Below are 19,717 nucleotides of genomic sequence, written 5' to 3'. Positions count from 1 at the left end.
TGCAAATGCAACTGGTTTTCTTTGCCTTTATTTTAAGCTTCTTGGGTTTGCAAAATTGAGTTGAGAAACTCGCATCAGGTTCTATCTGTTGAGTTCTCTGGTACTTGCTGTTTCCAGTGGGGCTGAAAATAATGCAAGAACATCCTTTCTTGTCGTATTTTGACTCTTAGCCCCCACTGGAAGCAAGTAGTGCATTACATAGAAAAAAATTAAATGCTATCCTAACATCTTACATCTTCAAAAAAGGCAGTTTCTCTTGTCTTCCAATTTTAATGGAGTCATTGAGGATGGGCAAATTGGGAGGGAGGGAGAGAGAGAGAGAGAAAGAGAGAATGTGTGTGTAAAGGAGGTCTGCTCTTTGGAATCTCCAACACTTAGTAGACTTTCTCAACATTCTTAGCAATACTGGATGGTTCTTATACACACTCTCTTTCAGTCTTGCGATCACTGTAGAGAAAGTTGTGTGGATTTCTAAAATCAGCCTTAGCTTCTAAAAACTAGCAGATCATCTCTGATGTCTAGATTGGGCGTCTTTCTAACAAAGAATGCTCCTTTTCCACCACAAGCTTTGGGCTAGATGCTGGAATCACTGTATGGCCTGTGTTATGCAGGAAGTCAGACTAGCTGCTCGTAATGGTCCCTTCTGAATCTATGAAGCAGTGAATTTTAACAAGAGGAGTAAGTGATAAAGCCTCAGTGCTTGCTGAATTCCAGGTAGGATTCCTCCAAATAACAGGGGTTTTGGCTGGACTCTCTAGAGGTTAGTGCTGCTGGGAAAGCATCACTCAACAGAAACGTGAATTCCTGCCAAGTGCCACCTTTTGGAGCTTGGGTGTTTGAGCTAGTGAATCATTTGAAGCTATCCAAAGGTTAACTGTTCATGAACATAAGAATGGCCATACTGGGTCAGACCAAAGGTCCATCCAGCCCAGTATCCTGTCTTCCGGCAGTGGCCAATGCCAGGTGCCTCAGAGGGAGTGAACCTAACAGGTAATGATCAAGTGATCTCTCTCTCCTGCCATCCATCTCCACCCACAGGCGCCGACTTTTGTCAGCACCGGTGGGTGCTCATGCCCCCCCACCTCACCCCCACCCTGCCCCAACTCCGCCCCTATTGGATCCCTCCCCAAATCCCCGCCCCAGCCCCACCTCCTCCCCCAAGCGCCCCGTGTTCCCCCTCCTCCCTCCCAGGCTTGCCGTGTGAAACAGCTGTTTTGCGGCGCAAGCGCTGGGAGGGAGAGGGGAGAAACAGGACCCAGCGGTGCGCTCAGGGGAGGAGGCAGAGCGGAGGCAGAGGTGAGCTGGGGTGAGGGAGCAGGGTGAGGAGCTGCCAGTGGGTGCAGAGCACCCACCAATTTTTCCCTGTGGGTCCTCCAGCACCGGAGCACCCACAGAGTCGGCGCCTACATCTCCACCCTCTGACAAACAGAGGCTAGGGACACCATTCCTTACCCATCCTGGCTAATAGCCATTAATGGACTTAACCTCCATGAATTTATCTAGTTCTCTTTTAAACTCTGTTATAGTCCTAGCCTTCACGACCTCCTCAGGCAAGGAGTTCCACAGGTTGACTGTGCGCTGTGTGAAGAATAACTTCCTTTTATTTGTTTGAAATCTGCTGCCTATTAATTTCATTTGGTGGCCCCTAGTTCTTATATTAGGGGAACAAGTAAATAACTTTTCCTTATTCACTTTCTCCACACCACTCATGATTTGCAAAGAGTGAAAGATGTAGTGCTTAAGTCAATGTTGTTAGATCAACACAGTGTCAGTGCAGACACTGCGTCGCTTTCATCGACTCTTGCTGCCTTTCAGAAACGGCCCCACGATGCTGCACACTAGCAGTTAAATCAGTGTAAGTGCTCCTGGTGAGGGGACACACTGCCGACACAAGCATATTGTGGATGTGTAAAACCGATTCCATTACTGTGGTGGCTGTACAGCAACGTAACTTAAGTCGGCTTACTGTTGTCATATAGATTTGCCCTTTGTGTGTGGAAACTCCTACACGAGTTTAAACTTGGCTCATGTAGGTGAATTAAGAGGTGCAAGCAAGGTGGATGTGAGCCAGGTTTAAACTGATATCAGGATGTCCACACACAAAGTTGCTCCAGTTTAATTACATGGGTGCAGCCTCACACCTTTAGTTAAACAGGTCCGCGCTATGGGCAGACCAGGCCCAGTAAGAGCAGCTCGAGGGAGAACAAGCGCTTGTGGCAGGTGTCATGCGGTCAGCTTCAGCCCACGCGATAGTCAGGATTCTGGGCCAAGGTCAGCACGGTGGCAGCAGTCTAGCCGGGAGGCGGGTGAGGCTGCTGAATTACGATCCAGGAAGAGGTGGAGGAGTAGGCGGTGCAAGAGGAGGGGAGGGCGCATGATCTTTCCCAAAGAGACAGAAAAAGGAAAAGGGGACGAGGGGGAAGCCCGTTTGCACGTGGTGGTGACGAGAGCATCCAAAGACATCCCCATTTCACATGCAGAGCCTCTTCCCACCTGACGCGGCCGATCGGCTCTGGTAACGCGAGACTGAATCACCACGAGCCTGGTGGCATATCAGTGCTCGCGTGCCGTCTGCGTATCTGAGATGCCAGTGACCAGCCTGGGAGAAACTGTCCTCCTGGCTGGGCATCACTGTCAGCCAGCGAAGCGAGTGGCTGCCTCGGCAACAGCAGCAAATAGTTGTTCGAGGAGCAAGTTTCCTCCTCAAGCATTTCTCCTGGAGGGTTTTATTTTGGCTGCAACAAGAGGTGATGGAAAGCGGGGCTTGTGACGGCTGGCTGTGGAGCGTGTCTGTTTCAGAGACCTCCTGCCACTTCTCCTTACTAAGTAGCTGCTTTTGTAGTTGCCTGCGTTCCCTCAGGGTGAAAGTCACCCCTGTGCTGAGAGCCCAGCACAAACTGGGCACTGCTCACGTCATAAGAAGTTATAAGGGGGGCGTATGTGATCCATCCAAGGCTTGTGCTGTCTTGACCTTGACACACGTCCCTGGTAATTTTTCTCCCCTAATAATACACCTAATTCCCCCACCCCCTTGTGACCCTGACTGAGCTTTCTGTACTCCGCCCTCCTTGTCACTTGGCCTTCAGCTGGGGTAAGATCTTCCGTGCTAGGAAGCGAGCAGAGCAAGGACCCTGCACCGTTATTCTCCTGTTCTGAACTGCTGCAGAGATTAACATGAACTAATGAGCTTGCGGTGAGCTTGGCACCTGGGTACCTGCAGCCAGCAGGTGCTTCCCCACAGGAGGCCCAACAGAAGGGAGGGAAGCAGCCTGGGGGGGGAAGTGAGGTGGGGAGGGTACATCATGCCACTGGGCCCGTTGTAGAAGAAGGATTTTTATTATCACTGAGCTTCTGTCTCTTGCTGTAGCAAGCTCACATGGTGTTCCCAAATATCTGCCTGCTGCCAGCTAACTGAGCTCAGCGCACACCTGTGCCAAACGTGCATTGCAGCTGAATTGTCACCGATTATATGTAAGCAGCATGAGTCACATGCCTATTGCTTTATTGCCAGTGGCTCGGGAAGGGGGTTCTACAGGAGAGTTTTTGGTGTGCTGGAGAAATGGGCCTGATCTGGTTGCCCCAACTCAGTCCACACCCCTACCCAACACCCATAGCAACCCAGCTTATAATTTCTCCGTATACACAGCACACATGTCCCTTATAATTTCTCCTCTAACTCAGTACACATTACATAGGCGTTATCACTCCTCCCTTAACTTAATACACATAGACCCTTTTTTACACACACACACACACACACACTCTCTCTCTCTCTCTCTCTCTATTGGCTTTAATTGTGCGATCTGTGGGCACTGAAGCCTCAACAACTTTAAAAGCGAGCCAAACAAAATGGAAGCTCATTCATTCCTTTCCTAGAACCCAGTACCGTGTGTTTTGCCTGGGTAAGAATAGCAAGTTCTGACCCCCTAGTTAGCAGAAAATGAGAGAAATGTATGTAAAAGTTGGAGACCTCCAAGCCAAATGGTGCTCTATACAACTGTTTATCCGACAAGATATAGCGGAGGCCAGGGAGAAATAATACATTGCATTTCGATAGTGACTTTTGTCCTGAAAGATTCCAAAGCACAGAGAACCAGTGAGATGCAGCTATCTCTGGGGAGGCGCTGTCAACCAGGAGGATGGGGCAGCCCATAACACAACAGTTTCCATGCTGAGAGGATGCCTTTTGTTCATTTGTGGATGTAAGCCCTCGAAATAGACTTCTCTTTATATACAGATAGCATTTAATTATCCCTCATTAGGAAATGACTGAGGCTGGCCTGTAAGCTGTCATTCCCTCACTCAGCAATAACCTGGCCTTTTGTTAATGAGACTCCACCGTGGGTTGCCATGCAGAACTAGCCCAATGCCCTCCAGAACGAGGAGTACTCCAGAACGAGGAGTAATGGTCTCAAGTTGCAATGGGGGAGGTTTAGATTGGATATTAGGAAAAACTTTTTCACTAAGAGGGTGGTGAAACACTGGAATGCGTTACCTAGGGAGGTGGTAGAATCTCCTTCCTTAGAGGTTTTTAAGGTCAGGCTTGACAAAGCCCTGGCTGGGATGATTTAACTGGGAATTGGTCCTGCTTCGAGCAGGGGGTTGGACTAGATGACCTTCTGGGGTCCCTTCCAACCCTGATATTCTATGATTCTATGACAATGAGGAGTGAACAGGTTTGTGGCTGTTAGCCCCATCCAGCCTGGCCAAACTCTCACAGATAAAGAAAGTGTTCATTTTTTTAAAGGCTACTGTGGAATAATAGTCTCAGTTAAATTCCTGCATGCTGGCATCTATTAACCCTTTCAGTTTGAGTCAGGATATGAGTGAACTGATCTTACTAAGAGACACAGCTCAGGGATGCTCTAAGCTATGCTGGTTTGTTGCAGCGCCTCTAAAGGCCTTTATATATGTAGGGATTGCTGGTGTACTATGTGATCTGGCCATGCCCTCTCCTGATCTAATACACCCCTCTGCTTGGCGACGGATGGATGGAAAGAGAAGAGAGCTGGCTATACAACAGGTGGGGATTCCCCCATGCCTGATCTTCAGAGGTGACAAGTACTTGTAGCACCAGTTGAAGTCAATGGAGACTGTGGGTTTCCAGCATCTCTGAAAATCAGACTCAGTATTTCCATTAGCTAGAAAAAGATAATTAAAAAAAAAAAATTAGATTAGCCTTGAAAAAACATGAGTTTAAATTAGCTTTGTGAAACCAAAGCATAATAGTGAGGTTTGGAAAACTTCCACAAGGTTTACCCCTTCCTGCTTGCCCCTTATTGCCATTGTTGTTGAGTGACTTCCAATCAATAACAGATTTCGTCCTTTGCTTGTGAGGAAGAGGAGTGTTCCATCTCCCTTTTACACAAGGGAAACTGAGGCACAGAGAGACTAAGTGATTTGCCCAAAGTTGCACAGGGAGTCTGTAGCAGAGCCAGCAATCAAACCCAGATCTCCAAAGTCAGACTCCAAAGACTTTATCGCCTTCCTACTATTGGTCCTTTAGCCCTCTTCCTGATGGGTCATTGGTAACCTTCACAGAAGACCACTGACTATGCAAACCTTAGGCCAGATCCTCTGCTGGTGGAAATCAGCATAGCCCTGTTGAAGTTAATGGGGCCTTACTGATTTCCACCAGCTGAGGATCTGCCCCTTATCTCCAGCACTTGTTGACTGGATGTCGGTGACCAGCAGCTGAGGTTTGACATTGATGGAATGAGAAATCTGAGCAGGGATAGACTAAACTTTTCACATACTCAAATCTCCACCCTCTCCAGTCCCTACTCTTCTGGGATCCATTGTCAGGGTCTCTAGATAACCAGACACATAATACCAGCTATCTTCTAACAAGCTAAATCAGCTGCTGTGTCAAAGGCTAATCTTTCTGAGGTAAGAAATGACCCCTCTCTGCCTTCCAAATAAGCAACAAACTCTTTCTGTGCGCAAGATCCACCATAATACCCCGTCCGTGCAATTTCAACATCCACCGTAGTGCTTTATGAGTTGACTCTCATTACTTTGCAGTTTAAAGGGACACACCCTGTTCAGTGTAAGTTCAAATGTTCTATAAAATCTCATTTTAACCCACCATTGCATGAGTCTTCAAATTACTTTTTCCTCCCCAAATTTTTCCAGCGATGCCAACTCTCACTGTGGTATTGTGTCACATGAAACTTAGTGTTTTTCTGAAAGCCCCAACTCCTGGAATTCTGTGATTAGGTGAGAAACTCAACTTTCATTTTTTTAAAAGAATAAGTTTATGTCCCTTATAGTTGCAGAGAAAAGCTTGAAAACATGTCCTGAGTGCACCCTAAAGGCTCAAAAAACAGAAGACAAATAAATAGAACCCAAAACTTATTGTTTTTTGTTTTGTTTTGTTTTTTTAATTTCTTTGGTTTTTAAACCAATCTCCTGATTTGGGGGAGGCTGACCCATGATTTTGGAATGCTTGGTGTTGGAAAGAATGGATTTCCCTGCCATGTTTGCAACCCAGACACCACAGAATTGAAGTAATGTGTGGTAATTAAAGCCTTGATCCTGCAACTGTATCTGCATGGACCTTCCTCTGCATGAATGCAGAGCCCCAATTAAGTCTAAGATTCCCCAGGTGGAAGAAGGGACCGACCCATGCATGTGCAGTTGCACGACTGGAGCCTGAATTGATTAGAAATTGAGCCGAGTTTCACTGTCCAATTTCTGTGAAATAATTAATAATAATAATTAATACCTAACTCTTTTAGCGCTTCTCACCCATCGATCTCACAACTCTCTACAAAGGAGATCAATATCTTTATCCCTATTTTACACATTGGCCTGGTGGGTTTACATGACAATATTACACAGCTGCTTCAAGGAAAAGCACCTGCATTCTAAGCATTTTCCTGTAGCTCACCAGAATGCAGGACTGCATGAGCCTGACCCTGGGGTTTGTCCTGGAACTGTGCAGTGTTGCCTGGAGTAGGTAAGGTATCAAACGCCTGCAGATTCAGAGACAGCCTTGTTGTGTTGTTTTGTTTTTCCTTTTTGCCTGTGACACCTCAGTGAGTTTTGCAGTAAGTGGCGATAAAGCGGTGATCTTTCTCCAATCTATTGTGCTAGCACAGGTAGCTTTTGTCTCTTTCCCACGGAATGAGCCACTGCTGGGAGAGATAAGGCTGTGCACATTAGAAAGAGGTGAACAAGGAGGAAGGGAAGGTTAAATGTCAAAAGGAATATTCTTGAGACCTCTGTCGCCAGTTGGCACATATAGATGTCCCCGTCTCTATTGTTAGCCCCTCTCGGGGCTTGGGGACCATTATGTAATGATGACACTGTGCATGGTATTGTTCAAATGTCATCATTTAAATCCAACACCGTGTTAGTGTTCTTTAAAGAGCATCTGCACAGACTTGGCAGCTCACTTACCCATTTCAGGCAGATTAGATGACCTTGAGACAAGCGTTTTCCCTCCCTTCCACCCCACCCTGTCTCTCAGTGCTGTCTGTCTAGTTCTGAGCTGGCTACAGGATTATGGATTTATTTTTCAGGCCCACTTCTGTTCAGATTCCTATTGTGCGTGGCAGTAAATAAACACACTTTTAAATTTAAAAATAAATACACGAGAGAAGAGGTAGCAAGCTACATAGCAAAACAGCTCCTGCAAATTGTAGAGATGCCTCTTGCATGCAGATAGCTTCTGTAAATATACTCTGTCTGCCTATCTTGCTTTGTATAGAATGGGACAGAATTTTTGGTGGGACTGGAAGGAAGGGAATGGAAAGCACTTTAATGCAACAAAGCTTTGCTTTCAGATAATAAACCCACAGTTGGAATAAAAGAGAAGTACAGTAGCAGCCAATATGCCTTAAACCATGTATTATATATTTGTTTTGTCAATTATCTGATATAAGCAAAATTTGCCCAGTCCCATAGTGCTATATAACATGAAACAAAATATATTTATTAAAGCTGGGATTTTCAAGTGTGTCCATATTCCACTGAAATTTTGATGCCTCACTGCCCCTTGCACCTTTGAAAAACGTCCCTGTTAATCTTCATATTAAGATAAGATATTTAAGACCTATCCATTTCATACTATATAGTACGTTTAGGGCAAGACCAGCATGATTCAATGGAATTATTAGGCTAATTTACACCATCTGATGCTATGTAATTGGGACAGCTTTTGAATGTTGCACACAGCATTTGAGATATAGCTACAATGTATTTGATAAGAAATATACTCTGAAAACAGGTTTCAGAGTAACAGCCGTGTTAGTCTGTATTCGCAAAAAGAAAAGGAGCACTTGTGGCACCTTAGAGACTAACCAATTTATTTGAGCATAAGCTTTCGTGAGCTACAGCTCACTTCATCTGAAAACAGACCGTAGAGTTAACATTGAGGAGTCTTACGTTTGTCTCACAGTGATTGCATCGATTTACCTTAGATGAAATTGTTTTCTTATCTGCCTGCTATGCAGACTCAAACTGGGACTCTGAGAGGCAAGCTGGATGTTTTACTGGTTCTTGCATGATCATCTCTAATACAGATTTGGCAACTGGAATTTAGTTTACAATTCTGGGGGTGATGCACAAGCCAGAATAAAATCTAGCTCCCTCTCTTTAAACTGCGCTGGTATTACAATGCTAGCACGAGGGGAGGGGGGGAAGATAAGGTCCAGATTTTCAGAAATGCTGAGCACCCACAACTCCACCTGAAGTGGATGCTCAGCACCTCCGTAATTCAGGCCATGAGCGCTTGTTTTAGTCTCTAGGGTGCCACAAGTCCTCCTGTTCTTTTTGCAAATACAGACTAACACAGCTGCTACTCTGAAACCTGTTTTAGTCAGCAAAGTCAGCCGATATGACTTTGAAGACAAGCAGGGGGGCAGTTCAGTGGAGTAAGACACTGCCATTTTCACAGTCATTTTCTGATGGTAATCTCTCTCTAAATGGAAAGAAGGGGGCCTCCATAATTGTTTCATCATATTTCCTTCGGAAAACAGAATTTCCTTTGTTCTAAGCTTCAAAGATACATCTCCTTTCAAAGACTAATGAAACGGGGAGGTTTCCACCTAGGGATTTCTGGATAGGAAAACCAGATCTATATTTTGCCAAGTTGTGTGGTTCTTGCTGTTGGTGGCTTTTGTAGGTCCCTGAAGCCATTGTTATAAGCTGCTTTTGGACTGTGGTTACCATTGTGGGAGTTGGAAATGACCAGGCACTGCTGTGAGAAGCTCACATGGCTGGAATCCTGTCTAATACTGAAAGGGCAATGCTCTGACAATGCCTGTCCTGCTGGACTCTGGGCTGGCACTGCTGTGAGGAAGTTCACAAGGAATTGACAGAGGAGTCCTCCCTGTCAAATCAGGGCTGTTCTTAGCAAGGGGACCACTGCAATCAACCTTTCCCTGAAAGGTGATAGCTGCCTCGAATACAAGCCATGCCCATGAGTCATTTGTCATTTGAAGCGCTGAGGCAAGGGTCCCTGTTGTAAAACTTTGCTAAGAGAAGGGTAGATATGTAAAAGGTTGCATGGCAGAAAGGTTCAGCCATCTGATGCCTATTAAAGTCAATGGAAGTTGCACAGCTGAAATACTGGGGGATGTTTTGAATATTCAAGGATGGTGCCTAATGGTTAGCACTCCAAGCTTTTGTAAGTCAAGCAAGAGAGAGGTATGTATCCAATTAGTGTTCTCTTCTGTGCCCCCCCACCCCCATGGGAGTATGGAGTGGTTGCAGAGGCAGTCTTCCATTCCTGGTGGTCTTTAACTCCTAGGGAAAAAACAATACAGTGCATTGGAAGGACAAGCCCGGGCCAGCATAGCTGATACACACAAAGGTAATTACTGTGGGCCAGTGTTCAGACCCTCACACACGCTTTTGCAGAGCTGGCCCTGTGTATTTTCCTTGGTTTGCAATTGGAAGAATGCCCTCCAGCTGGGGCATTATTGGCTAATTCCACAGCCACTGATAGATTTCATGCTGCTGCCTACAAAAACCCCCACAAACCTTTTGGAATTTGGGAGGCTCTAAGTCACCAGGCTATCCTTTTACTTCAACAGTCCATTTGTTACAGTGCAAAGGGTGATAAAATAGGTCACGCTGCTAAGATACTTTTCAGAGTAGCAGCCGGGTTAGTCTGTATTGTGTTATGCTCAGATAAATTTGTTAGTCTCTAAGGTGCCACAAGTACTCCTGTTCTTTTTGCTAAGATACTGTTACGCTTGCTCTTGTTTCTAAAATAATCTGATAAACTATTCAAGGCCAGCTTTCTAAGTAGTCAGTCTTCCTCTGTATTTTTCAATGGTAGTTTTTTTTTGTTTTTTTTTTTTGCGGTCATTAAAAATGCCATTGGCCGTTTATAAGAAATCTGAAGACTGATTTCAGTGGAGTTACATTAGAGATGAGTTTGGCTCAGAGTAATGGGGAAAACTGCAGAAATGAGCGAGAAATCTTTCGGTCAACAAAGCTATTTGACTACGTAACGTATTCACGGATGGATATACAATAGTTCTGCATGGCACTTGTATAGGACTTTTCATTGGAAGAGCTCACTGTGCCTTAGAAGAGTGTCTTTGTTGCCATGTGGGGAAGCTGAAGCACAGGGAGGCTTCAGCAGCAAGCGAGGGGCTCAACCTTGCTGAAAATCAAGCCCAAGATGTCTCAAATTGGGCTTCCCAAAAGCGCGGGTATCCAAAATTAGAGGCTACAATTGACACTGAGTCAAGGCAGAGCTGGGCCTGGAACTGTAGTCTCCTAGCCCAGAGTTCTGTCTGCCTCTCCTGGACAGAATGTTGGACCTGCTCAGATGCCACTGCCTGGAGAACCCTTGGAGACCACAAGACCCTAATGCTGGTACAGGCAATAGGTCTGACTTAATGCTGAAGACTTATTACTTTGGAGCAGAAATTCCTTAGTTCTGTCCATGCTGATGACCATGAAGTCCTGTGTGGCCGTGGAATCATTGCAATAGGCACTTCCCGACCTGGGCTTTACTGAAACTCCTTATGACCGTGCAGCACTTTTCCTGCAGCCGTGGCTCTTCTAAGCTCCTGTGCTGTCGTGCACACTGACATTTGTTTCATGGATTTCCGTCTCCCTTCCGACCCTCATTTTGTTCCCTGCTGCTGGAAAACCGCTCAAGAGCGAGAGACCTGAATGGCTCCTTGTCAGCGAGCCAAGCCCTCTAGAATCCTGCGTCTGGCCCCTGTTGGTTTATCTGTTACGTAGCTTGGAAAGAATGAATGCCCAGGGTGGAGTGGAGAATGCAAAGAACATGCTGTACAGGATAGCTTCCATGTGAGGCAGGAAGGTGGGGGTTGGATGGAATGGTAGTACCTGGGGAAGAGAAAGGAGCATCTAAAAAGCCTGCAGCTATTTTCCAGAGGCTCAGGGACTGCTTACATTTACAGGGCAGAGGATCTGATTTCAGCAGTTGCTAGAGCACTAAGCTATCCCTGGGTTAGTGCACTGCTAAAGTATCAAAGTTCTGATACAAGCACCTTGAACAGAGTGGGATAATAATGCAAGCAACGACTGGTCTGTAATGGCTCTGTGCAGGTCAACCCGTTGCCTGGGAGGGAAATTTTTGCCACATTCACACGATCCTCCTTCCTTTTGTAGGTATCATCTCGGTGTGCCTCAGAAAGGACAGCTTGGGGAATGTAGGCCTGATAGCCAGCCCCAGCCTGCCGACCGACAACTGCAGTTCCTTGGATAAGGAGCATTCGGTGATGCTATGGCAGGAGATCAAGCGGACGTCAACCACCAGCAGTGAGCGCTTGTTTGTCAAATGGAGTCAGACACCTTTCGCAAAGGCCATCAAAGACAGGTGAGTGCCCCATGCAAGCAAGAGGGGGCTGCATGAGTCGAGGGGCTCTGAAGCAGCAGTAGCTCTGCTTGCAATCTGAGCCGAATACAAGACTGATCGCATTTATAGTCTGTGCCTTGTAGGCACAAAGCCCAGGTGTGTGGTATGCTTATGTTTGGCGTAGGAATATTCCAAACAAATAATGGGCCGGCATCGGATCTTGCTCTGGTTTTGCCACGGTGTAACTCCAGTGGAGTGACTCCTGATTTACTGCAGTGTAAATTAGATCAGAATCCAGCCATTGGCTTCAGCGGCCTTCTCTCTCCGTAATCCTCCAAAACAATAGGCCAGATTCTGATGTCACTTACACAGGTGCCAATCTGGAGCGATTCCACTGACTAGTGGAGTCACTCCAGATTGACACCTAGGTGATTGTGACCAGGATTTGCACCTTTTTCACAAACACCTCTTATTTGATCTCCACTTGCCAACAGGCTGAATTGCAGTCCCTGAATTCTGGAGAGAGCAGGGGATGCTTTTCACCTCCTCTGCCGGGTTGCAGGGTGCCCCAAAGCAGCAGGAAGGAAGTGAGACATGGCTGTGCCCCCTGTCCCGCAATCACTGCCCAGAGAAGCTCAACAGTGACAAAAGCTGCACAAAGGACAGTGAGCTGTACCCTGTAAAAGGCTGTAAAGGGTACGTGTGCAGCCTTTACACTCATAAGAATACCTCCTGATAGTCTCCTTGCATGGAGCAGCTCTGGACCACCCCCAATGCTGGCTTATGTCTACAGCACTCAATGGAGCTCTGAACAGTTGCTCTGCTAGAATTGCAGGGGAGACCTGCCTTGACCTTTTACATTCTCAAATGTTTTCAGTGAGACGCAGGATCATTCACTCTAACTGGTTCAAAACAGACCCAGCTCAGCTATCATTTAGGGGTACGATCCAGCTCCCATTAAAGCCAGTGGGAGTTTTGCCATTGACCTCGATGAGAGAGGAATCATACCCATAAGATGGATGAGACCAAGGGCTGAATATACAGGGAGAACGAATCCACTCTCCCCATCAGAGGAGGTCCCTCTAACCCACAGATAAGGCACGTTGGCAGGCCGTTTGCCTATGCTGCCCCTGTTAGGGGGATAAATGGAGATCCCAGGCTTCCGTGCAATGAATCTGGGCCCTTTCACAGAAGCCAAACTCGCTTTAAAATTGCAGTGAAAAAATATTGGCACCAAGCAACCGCCTAACTTCCTGAAAAGGACTTTGGCTCGGTAGCAAAGGATCCCTGCAGGTTAGCCAGGATGAATACTTATTTCCCTGAGGGCCCCTGAAAATTTCCCATATCGGGTTTCGTACTCTACAAAAGGAGGGGAAAAGCCAGCTTCTTTTCTGGGAGCTTACAAACCAGATTTGCTGCTTTGGTGGACTTTGTCTAGCTGCCCAGGGAAGGCACTCTTTAGGACGGAACTTCAGTACCACACGGCCATCTCTTCGCTCATGGAGGATACAAATGGGAACCAGCCAGAAGGAAAGAGCTATAATCCCTGGGCACTGCACTGCCACCAACTGCACCTGAACCGCATGTGCTCCAAACTTGATGAGAACAAACCACATCGTATCCTTTTTCATTCCCGCCATTCTTGTTGCACTTTGCTTATTGCATAGCGGTGATGCTGGGGGGGGGGGGGGAAACCAGCCTTCTGATGGAGAGTTTATAGTGTGTATATTGGCTGCTAATAATGGATCACAAGCGTAATCAATGAAACATTTTTATGTGTAGGTTATAACAGGCCCCAGAGCCCTTGGGCATGAACACAATGTAACTAACTGCATTCTGGATCCTCTCTGTGTTTAAAAGAAACCCCACCTCAAAGGGTGGCCATCCAAAGTCAAGGGAGCCCTTCACGTAAAGGGATCAAAGCAGCAACAGCTCTTCTCCTTCGTAAGACATGTCATCTGGTCACCGGTCATGTGATCAATGCCGTTTAACCCCGCCACCAACAGACCTGAGTGACGTCAGTGTTGATGAAAGGTGTTGGATTGACAGCCCTGGGCTGCATCCACACTAGAGAACTGAGCCATTGATAATTTACCTGGTGATATTGCACTTAGAATAAGTTGGCTGAAACTGGCGACAAGAGGCCAGTAGCCACGACGAGTGCTGGTAAAGGTGGATTGCAAAGTCTCATTACAATTGTGAATGATTATGGTGAACTTCAGAGGATGCACAGAGCCACCCCTGATTTAAGACCTATTTCAGTTGTACATTTAATAATAACAAGTCTCCTTAACTCATGTGTCCAGAGTTTCTGTTGCTTGAAAACGTGGTGTCAGAGTATCAATATCCCTGCATTCTGGACTTGAAGATGGGAACCAGGCAGCATGGAGATGATGCATCAGAAGAGAAGAAAGCACGCCACATAAAGAAGTGTGAACAGAGCACTTCTGGATCTCTTGGAGTTCGCATCTGCGGAATGCAGGTAGGGTGGCCTCTTGAGCCCTTCAATATTTCTGTTCTTCAAAACAAGCACAAGGAGTTACCTCTTATTAAACTCTAAGGGCCAGATTCTCAGCTGGTATAAACTGCCATATCTTCATTCTTTATCTCAGTTGAGCTATCCCATTTTACACCAGCTATATATCTGGCCCTAGACACATACATTGCCCTGATTCTCTGCCCACGCTGTTCAGTGTTAGTCAGGACTGGAACCTGGAAGAAAGAAGAACATAAACTTTCCATGCTCATTCAATTTCTAGGAGCTGTCTAGTCTAGTCAGTGCAAATACCAGACACCCTTTTTGTGCTAAATATTATGGCTCTTCATGACTGAAATTGTCACCTCTTCCTGCAAGATACTGAAAGCATAAATTTGTTTCACGTATGCCTCTGAGAAGATTTAGAACATTGCTCTGCTGTGTCTGCGGGATAATTATTATGATTAAAACACATATATAGCACTATAAATAGCTAGCGTCAAGTAGATTCCTCTCCGGTCTTCAGCGTTCTGATACTGAACCGATTATCCTTTAAATTACATGTGGTATGGAAGCTAATTCTGTATCCACTCCCAGATCTTGATCGTGTCAATATTCCTGTCTAGATTTCCTTGTCATTCTTTATTTCTGTGCTTGACTGTGCATTACCAGCTGAGGGTGGCACCTTTATTAAGGCCTTGTCTACAGTGGTTGTTTATCCCAGTTTCAGATACTGGTTTTGCTGCACTCGTGCAAACCCTTAGTGTAGATGGGGGTAAGTTGCTATAAATCACTATTTTCCGCCATGCATCTTATACCCATTTCAGGCAGGGGTAAATTGCACCAGTGCAAACTGCAGCTTATAGCCTGCCTACACTAGGGATTTGTACCAGTGCAGCTATCCCAGTGGCTGGATAGCAGTAGCTTAAACCTCCCATGTAGACACGGTTTTAGATTCAGTTAGCGGCCTCCTGCATAAATTGCCATATACTGTTGAGACTGGAGAGGAACTAAGCATCTCATGTACCAGCTTGATTGTGGACCCTTTCATTTTAGATTAACTCAAAACTACGTGCTTTTCCTTCTGTCGAACTAGCTGGATTACTTACATGCAGGATGTTTCGAAGGTGCAATAATTTGAGAGAGAGACAATCTGGATTATTATTCTTTTTATTCAAGGTTTACCAAGCAGATACTGGCCAATTTCTCTGCAAAGACAAGTATTATGGAAGGAAACTGTCACCTGATGGCTTCAGACAGGCCCTCTACCAGTTCCTTCACAATGGTAACCGTCTCAGAACAGACGTTTTAGAACCCATTGTGTCACAGCTAAAGGCTCTGCTTTCAGTCATCAAAAGCCAGAGTTCCTATCGATTCTACTCCAGCTCCCTTCTCATCATCTATGATGGACAGGAACCAAAGGAGAATAAAGAAACCTTAGACAACCATCCTCAGGGGTGTTTTCAGAACATAAACCGCACCATGCCACATGGGACGGGTCATCCCAAAGTTGACGTCCGCATGATAGATTTTGCTCACACCACTTATAAAGGTTCAAAGTATAATCATACCATCTACGACGGGCCAGACCATGGCTATATTTTCGGGCTAGAAAATCTTGTCAAAATTCTTGAGAATACCAGAGAAGGAGAATGACACATGCTGTGACACAGCATGGACTTTGTGGTGATAGATATCCCAGGAAGGGACTGCCTATGCATGGGGCCCCTCCCGGCTTTTGAACATCCTGTGTACTGTTTGGAATGAGAGCATTGGTGCCTTGCTAGGAAAGCGCAGAAGATGCTACATGCCATTACCCAATCGAACTGTAAAAGCAAAGGATTGAAAAGAATCCATCGTGTCTGTGATCTCGCTAAAGATTTATTTTCCTTTCTTCTTTTACTGCTGTCCTTGATTTGTTTGCGAGCAAGAGGAAAGCATTACTTGAAAGAATCTTAAAATTAACATAGGGCCTGCTCACCTCCATATCACCTGCAAACCCAAGAACGCTAAGCAAAGACCATGCAGTTGAAAGACTATTAAGAGGTGTTGGCAGGTCTTAACAAGTTGCAGCATTACTTTCAACCCAAGCTTAACATGATGGGCCAAGGACATTCAATGACACAAACAGAAGACAATTGCACTTTCTGATCTTCACGCTCCAAACACCTGGCACTTTTAAGACTGTGATAATGTGTGAAGCCCTCAGTACGGTGTGTGTGTGTGTGTGTGTGTGTGTGTATATGTATATGTATATGTATGTATATATATATATATATATATATATATATATATACACGGTATATGTGGTGCTATATAAGAGGTGCTATGTTTAAGAGGTCCTTGGTGTAAGGAATTTATAGTCCCAAGGCATGAGTGAGGATGCTACAAAGCACAAACAGAATCGTACAAGTACTTAATATGCCCTGGAAGAATAAGGGGGCAGACTAAGGAGTTTTCTGAAGGAGGGGATGGAAAGGAGCCAGATATATCAGAGAGTGCTGAGTCTGTCTGATACTGATGTCAAGAGTGCCGATTAGGTAAGATACTGGTCATGAAAGGATTCTCATCAGGACCTGGTAGTGTGACATAAGGCTTGCCTGTGCATGAAACTTATTCCAGAATAAGGTACAGTGTGAATTCAAAGTGGAACAGCTGTTCTGAAATAACTCCGTGTGTGGGTGCTTGTATTCTGGAATAAGAGTGCCTTTTTCTGGTTTAGCTTAATCCACTTCCAAAGTGCAAAATAGTTATTCCAGAATAACTCCATGTTTGGACCGGCCCTCTGAGTCAGGAACTGGACATTTAGGGTCTCTTTTTTTTTTTTGAACTGTGTATGTGTGCACGAGTGTGTGCGTGCGTGTGTTTGGAGAACACACAATTGGGAAAATTTAACAAAATGCTTACAATATTTGTGGGCAGATAAGAATACGGAACAACCAATATAACCAATTCCTTCCTGTGCAATATGGGAAACCTGTTAGAATGTCCTTAAGTCAAGAACAGAGATACAAAGTCCAATTACTGGGGAGCTGAAGTGTAAATAAAATTGTCCAGGTCACTGTCACTTATTGTTGTCCACTTCTTTTCCTCACTTCTGGTGCCACTTGAAGTTGGGTTGTGTTTAGCACTGATTGCTTTAAAAGAACCATTCTTTTCACAGGTTTAAATATCCCCTTAAGAGAAACCCTTTCAGGTGTACTTTATTGCATGCAGCTGGTGAATATCCATAAATTATGGCTGGCAAATTCAATCGTCTGGCTGGCTTGTATGTTTTACTTAGGCAGGGTGAAATCAAGTTCTTTAATGGAAGTTGTTCTCGACACTGCATGTTCCTAGCATACAATCTCAGATGACCACAAAGAGCCACAGTAGCCCCACTTGAGCAGTCAAGGTGCCAAACCACCAACTGCTTTGGCCCAAATTGTACATATGTGATCCTAGCAGCACTTTAGAATAGATCACTCGATGATTACCTGTTCTGTTCATTGCCTCTGGGGCACCTGGCATTGGCCACTGTTGGAAGACAGGATACTGGGCTAGATGGACCTTTGGTCTGACCCAGTAGGGCCATTCTTATGTTCACTTTCCTTTTCTAAGATGCACATTTAGCTCTTTTCTTGCCGAGCATCCTCATTCTGCCAATACTGACATACAACCCTCCAAAAGGGAAAATATTCCCTCATTACTTGTTGTTTACCTGGATAGATCAATGCACCCTTGTGCTGGTCTTCAAGAGTGCTATAACTCTGCAGCTGTAGTAAAGAGTGTGAGGAGACAAACTCAGGCCTACCTCCTGTCCTGGCTGCCACAGGAAGGGATCAGGAAGGGGTGAGGGTGAGGGGTTGGGCTGTGGTGTTTGATTGCTCCTCTGAAAAGGAGGAGTGTGCGCTCTAGCCAGAGCTTCCTGCTGGATATAAACTATAGCCCTGCTGCTCCGTAGGTGCGCAAGAAGGGTGGAGGCCATAAGCAGCACAGCTGCAGACTGTGAAGCATAGGGACTGCTCCCTCCAGGAGCCCCCTAACTGCAAGACACCCAAGAGGAGGCAGGGCCATGTCCTTGCTTTCCAATGCATTAGGGGCTCCTGCTGGTGTGCAGCTGAAGGCAGTGTCTAAATGCTGTAAATAGAACTCCTCTAGGACTGATGAAACAGGCCAAGAAAGTTTGGTTACATGCTGTGAAAGCCCCTGCGTTAGCTATTTCTCTAAGCAGGAGACAGGCTTCACTGCTACTTGCAAAGGGGTAAGAGGTTCCCTACACGTCCTTTTCCTCTTTATGCAGTAGCACAGGGCAGGATTTAGCCTTTCATCTGGCACGAGGTATGCCTCTGATTTAGAGTACAACCTTGTTAGCTGGGAGTGGAGATGGAGAAATGGATACGCCTTTCTATGCTTTTAAAATGGCCAGAAAGCACGCTTGACATTAGCTATTCTGTGCCGTGCAGGCGGTAGCCTGGCACGGACATGTTTGCAGCACAGCAGAAGCCAGATCCCTTTGTCAGCGGCACAAAGCCTTGTACGTCGCAGAGTAGGCAGCAGGCTGTTAAATGATGGGGCAAAGCAACACCGTTCAGCAGCCGCCTTTCAAAACACACTGTTATTGCAGGCATGTTAGTCCCAGGATATGAGGAAGATGAAGTGGGTGAGGTAATATCTTTTATTGGATCAACTTCTGTTGGTGGACAGGACAGGACAGGAAGGTACAAGCTTTCGAGCTACACAAAGTGAAGACTTCTGTATAGCTTGAAAGGATTTACCTTCCACCCCCAAAAGCTGGTCTAATAAAAGATACGACCTCGCCTACTACCTTGTCTCTCTCAAATGACAGGTTATAAACCCGTGCCTTAGTGACCCCTTTCACACAGCAAGCCTCTGAGTGCGACCCCCCGCCCCTTATAAATTAAAAACACATTTTTTATATTTAACTCTATACTAAATGCTGGAGGAGAAGCGGGGTTTGGGGGTGGAGGCTGATAGCTCGTGACCTCCCACGTAATAACCTTGTGACCCTGAGGGGGGTCACGACCCCCCAGTTTGAGAACCCCTGTATAAACCAAAAGGATGATAGGCTTCAGAGTGTAGATTAAGAACTGCATTGCAAAGGGGGTCCTGACTTCCTCCTGCTCTTTCGCCATCCCAGGGCTGTTTTTTCACAAGCGGGGGCCTCGCTCGGCTTGGTGGTCCGGTCAAAGCGCTGTGGAGTTAGTTGGAGCCTGGCTGCCCCAGTTCTCGCTGCAGACCATATCCCTGAGGTGCTGGTGCTGCTCCCAGGCAGAGGAGACCCAGGCAGGAGCATGCCCCAGGCACTGAGACTTTCCCCTCCCCGCTCAGATCTGCCCCTATCCAGCAGGCTGGCTGGAGGCAGGTCAGGAGCAGGCCCCAGGCTCTGCCCCCTCCACCCCGCCTGCCCTGCTCCCAGCCACAGGGGGCTCAAGCTGCGTCTCAGGGTC

The 19,717-nt window shown here is 46.1% G+C and overlaps 1 protein-coding gene across 1 annotated transcript in view; it reads left to right on the top strand.

Annotated features, from left to right (window-relative positions):
• IP6K3 (inositol hexakisphosphate kinase 3) overlaps positions 1–16,387 on the top strand; it is a 41,465-nt gene extending 25,078 nt beyond the window's left edge. The window contains exons 3-6 of the mRNA XM_074936005.1: positions 11,605–11,812; positions 13,230–13,408; positions 14,098–14,273; positions 15,447–16,387. Of these exons, the coding sequence (XP_074792106.1) occupies positions 11,605–11,812; positions 13,230–13,408; positions 14,098–14,273; positions 15,447–15,923 (1,040 nt within the window). The 3' untranslated portion in view covers positions 15,924–16,387. The remainder of the gene's footprint in view (positions 1–11,604; positions 11,813–13,229; positions 13,409–14,097; positions 14,274–15,446) is intronic.
• The last annotated feature ends 3,330 nt before the right edge of the window (positions 16,388–19,717 follow it).

This window comes from Natator depressus, chromosome 21 (genome assembly GCF_965152275.1).
Source record: "Natator depressus isolate rNatDep1 chromosome 21, rNatDep2.hap1, whole genome shotgun sequence".
Classification (NCBI taxonomy): Eukaryota; Metazoa; Chordata; order Testudines; family Cheloniidae; genus Natator; species Natator depressus.
The sequence above is the reverse complement of the archived record's forward strand: the minus strand, read 5'-3'. Positions and strand labels throughout refer to the sequence as shown.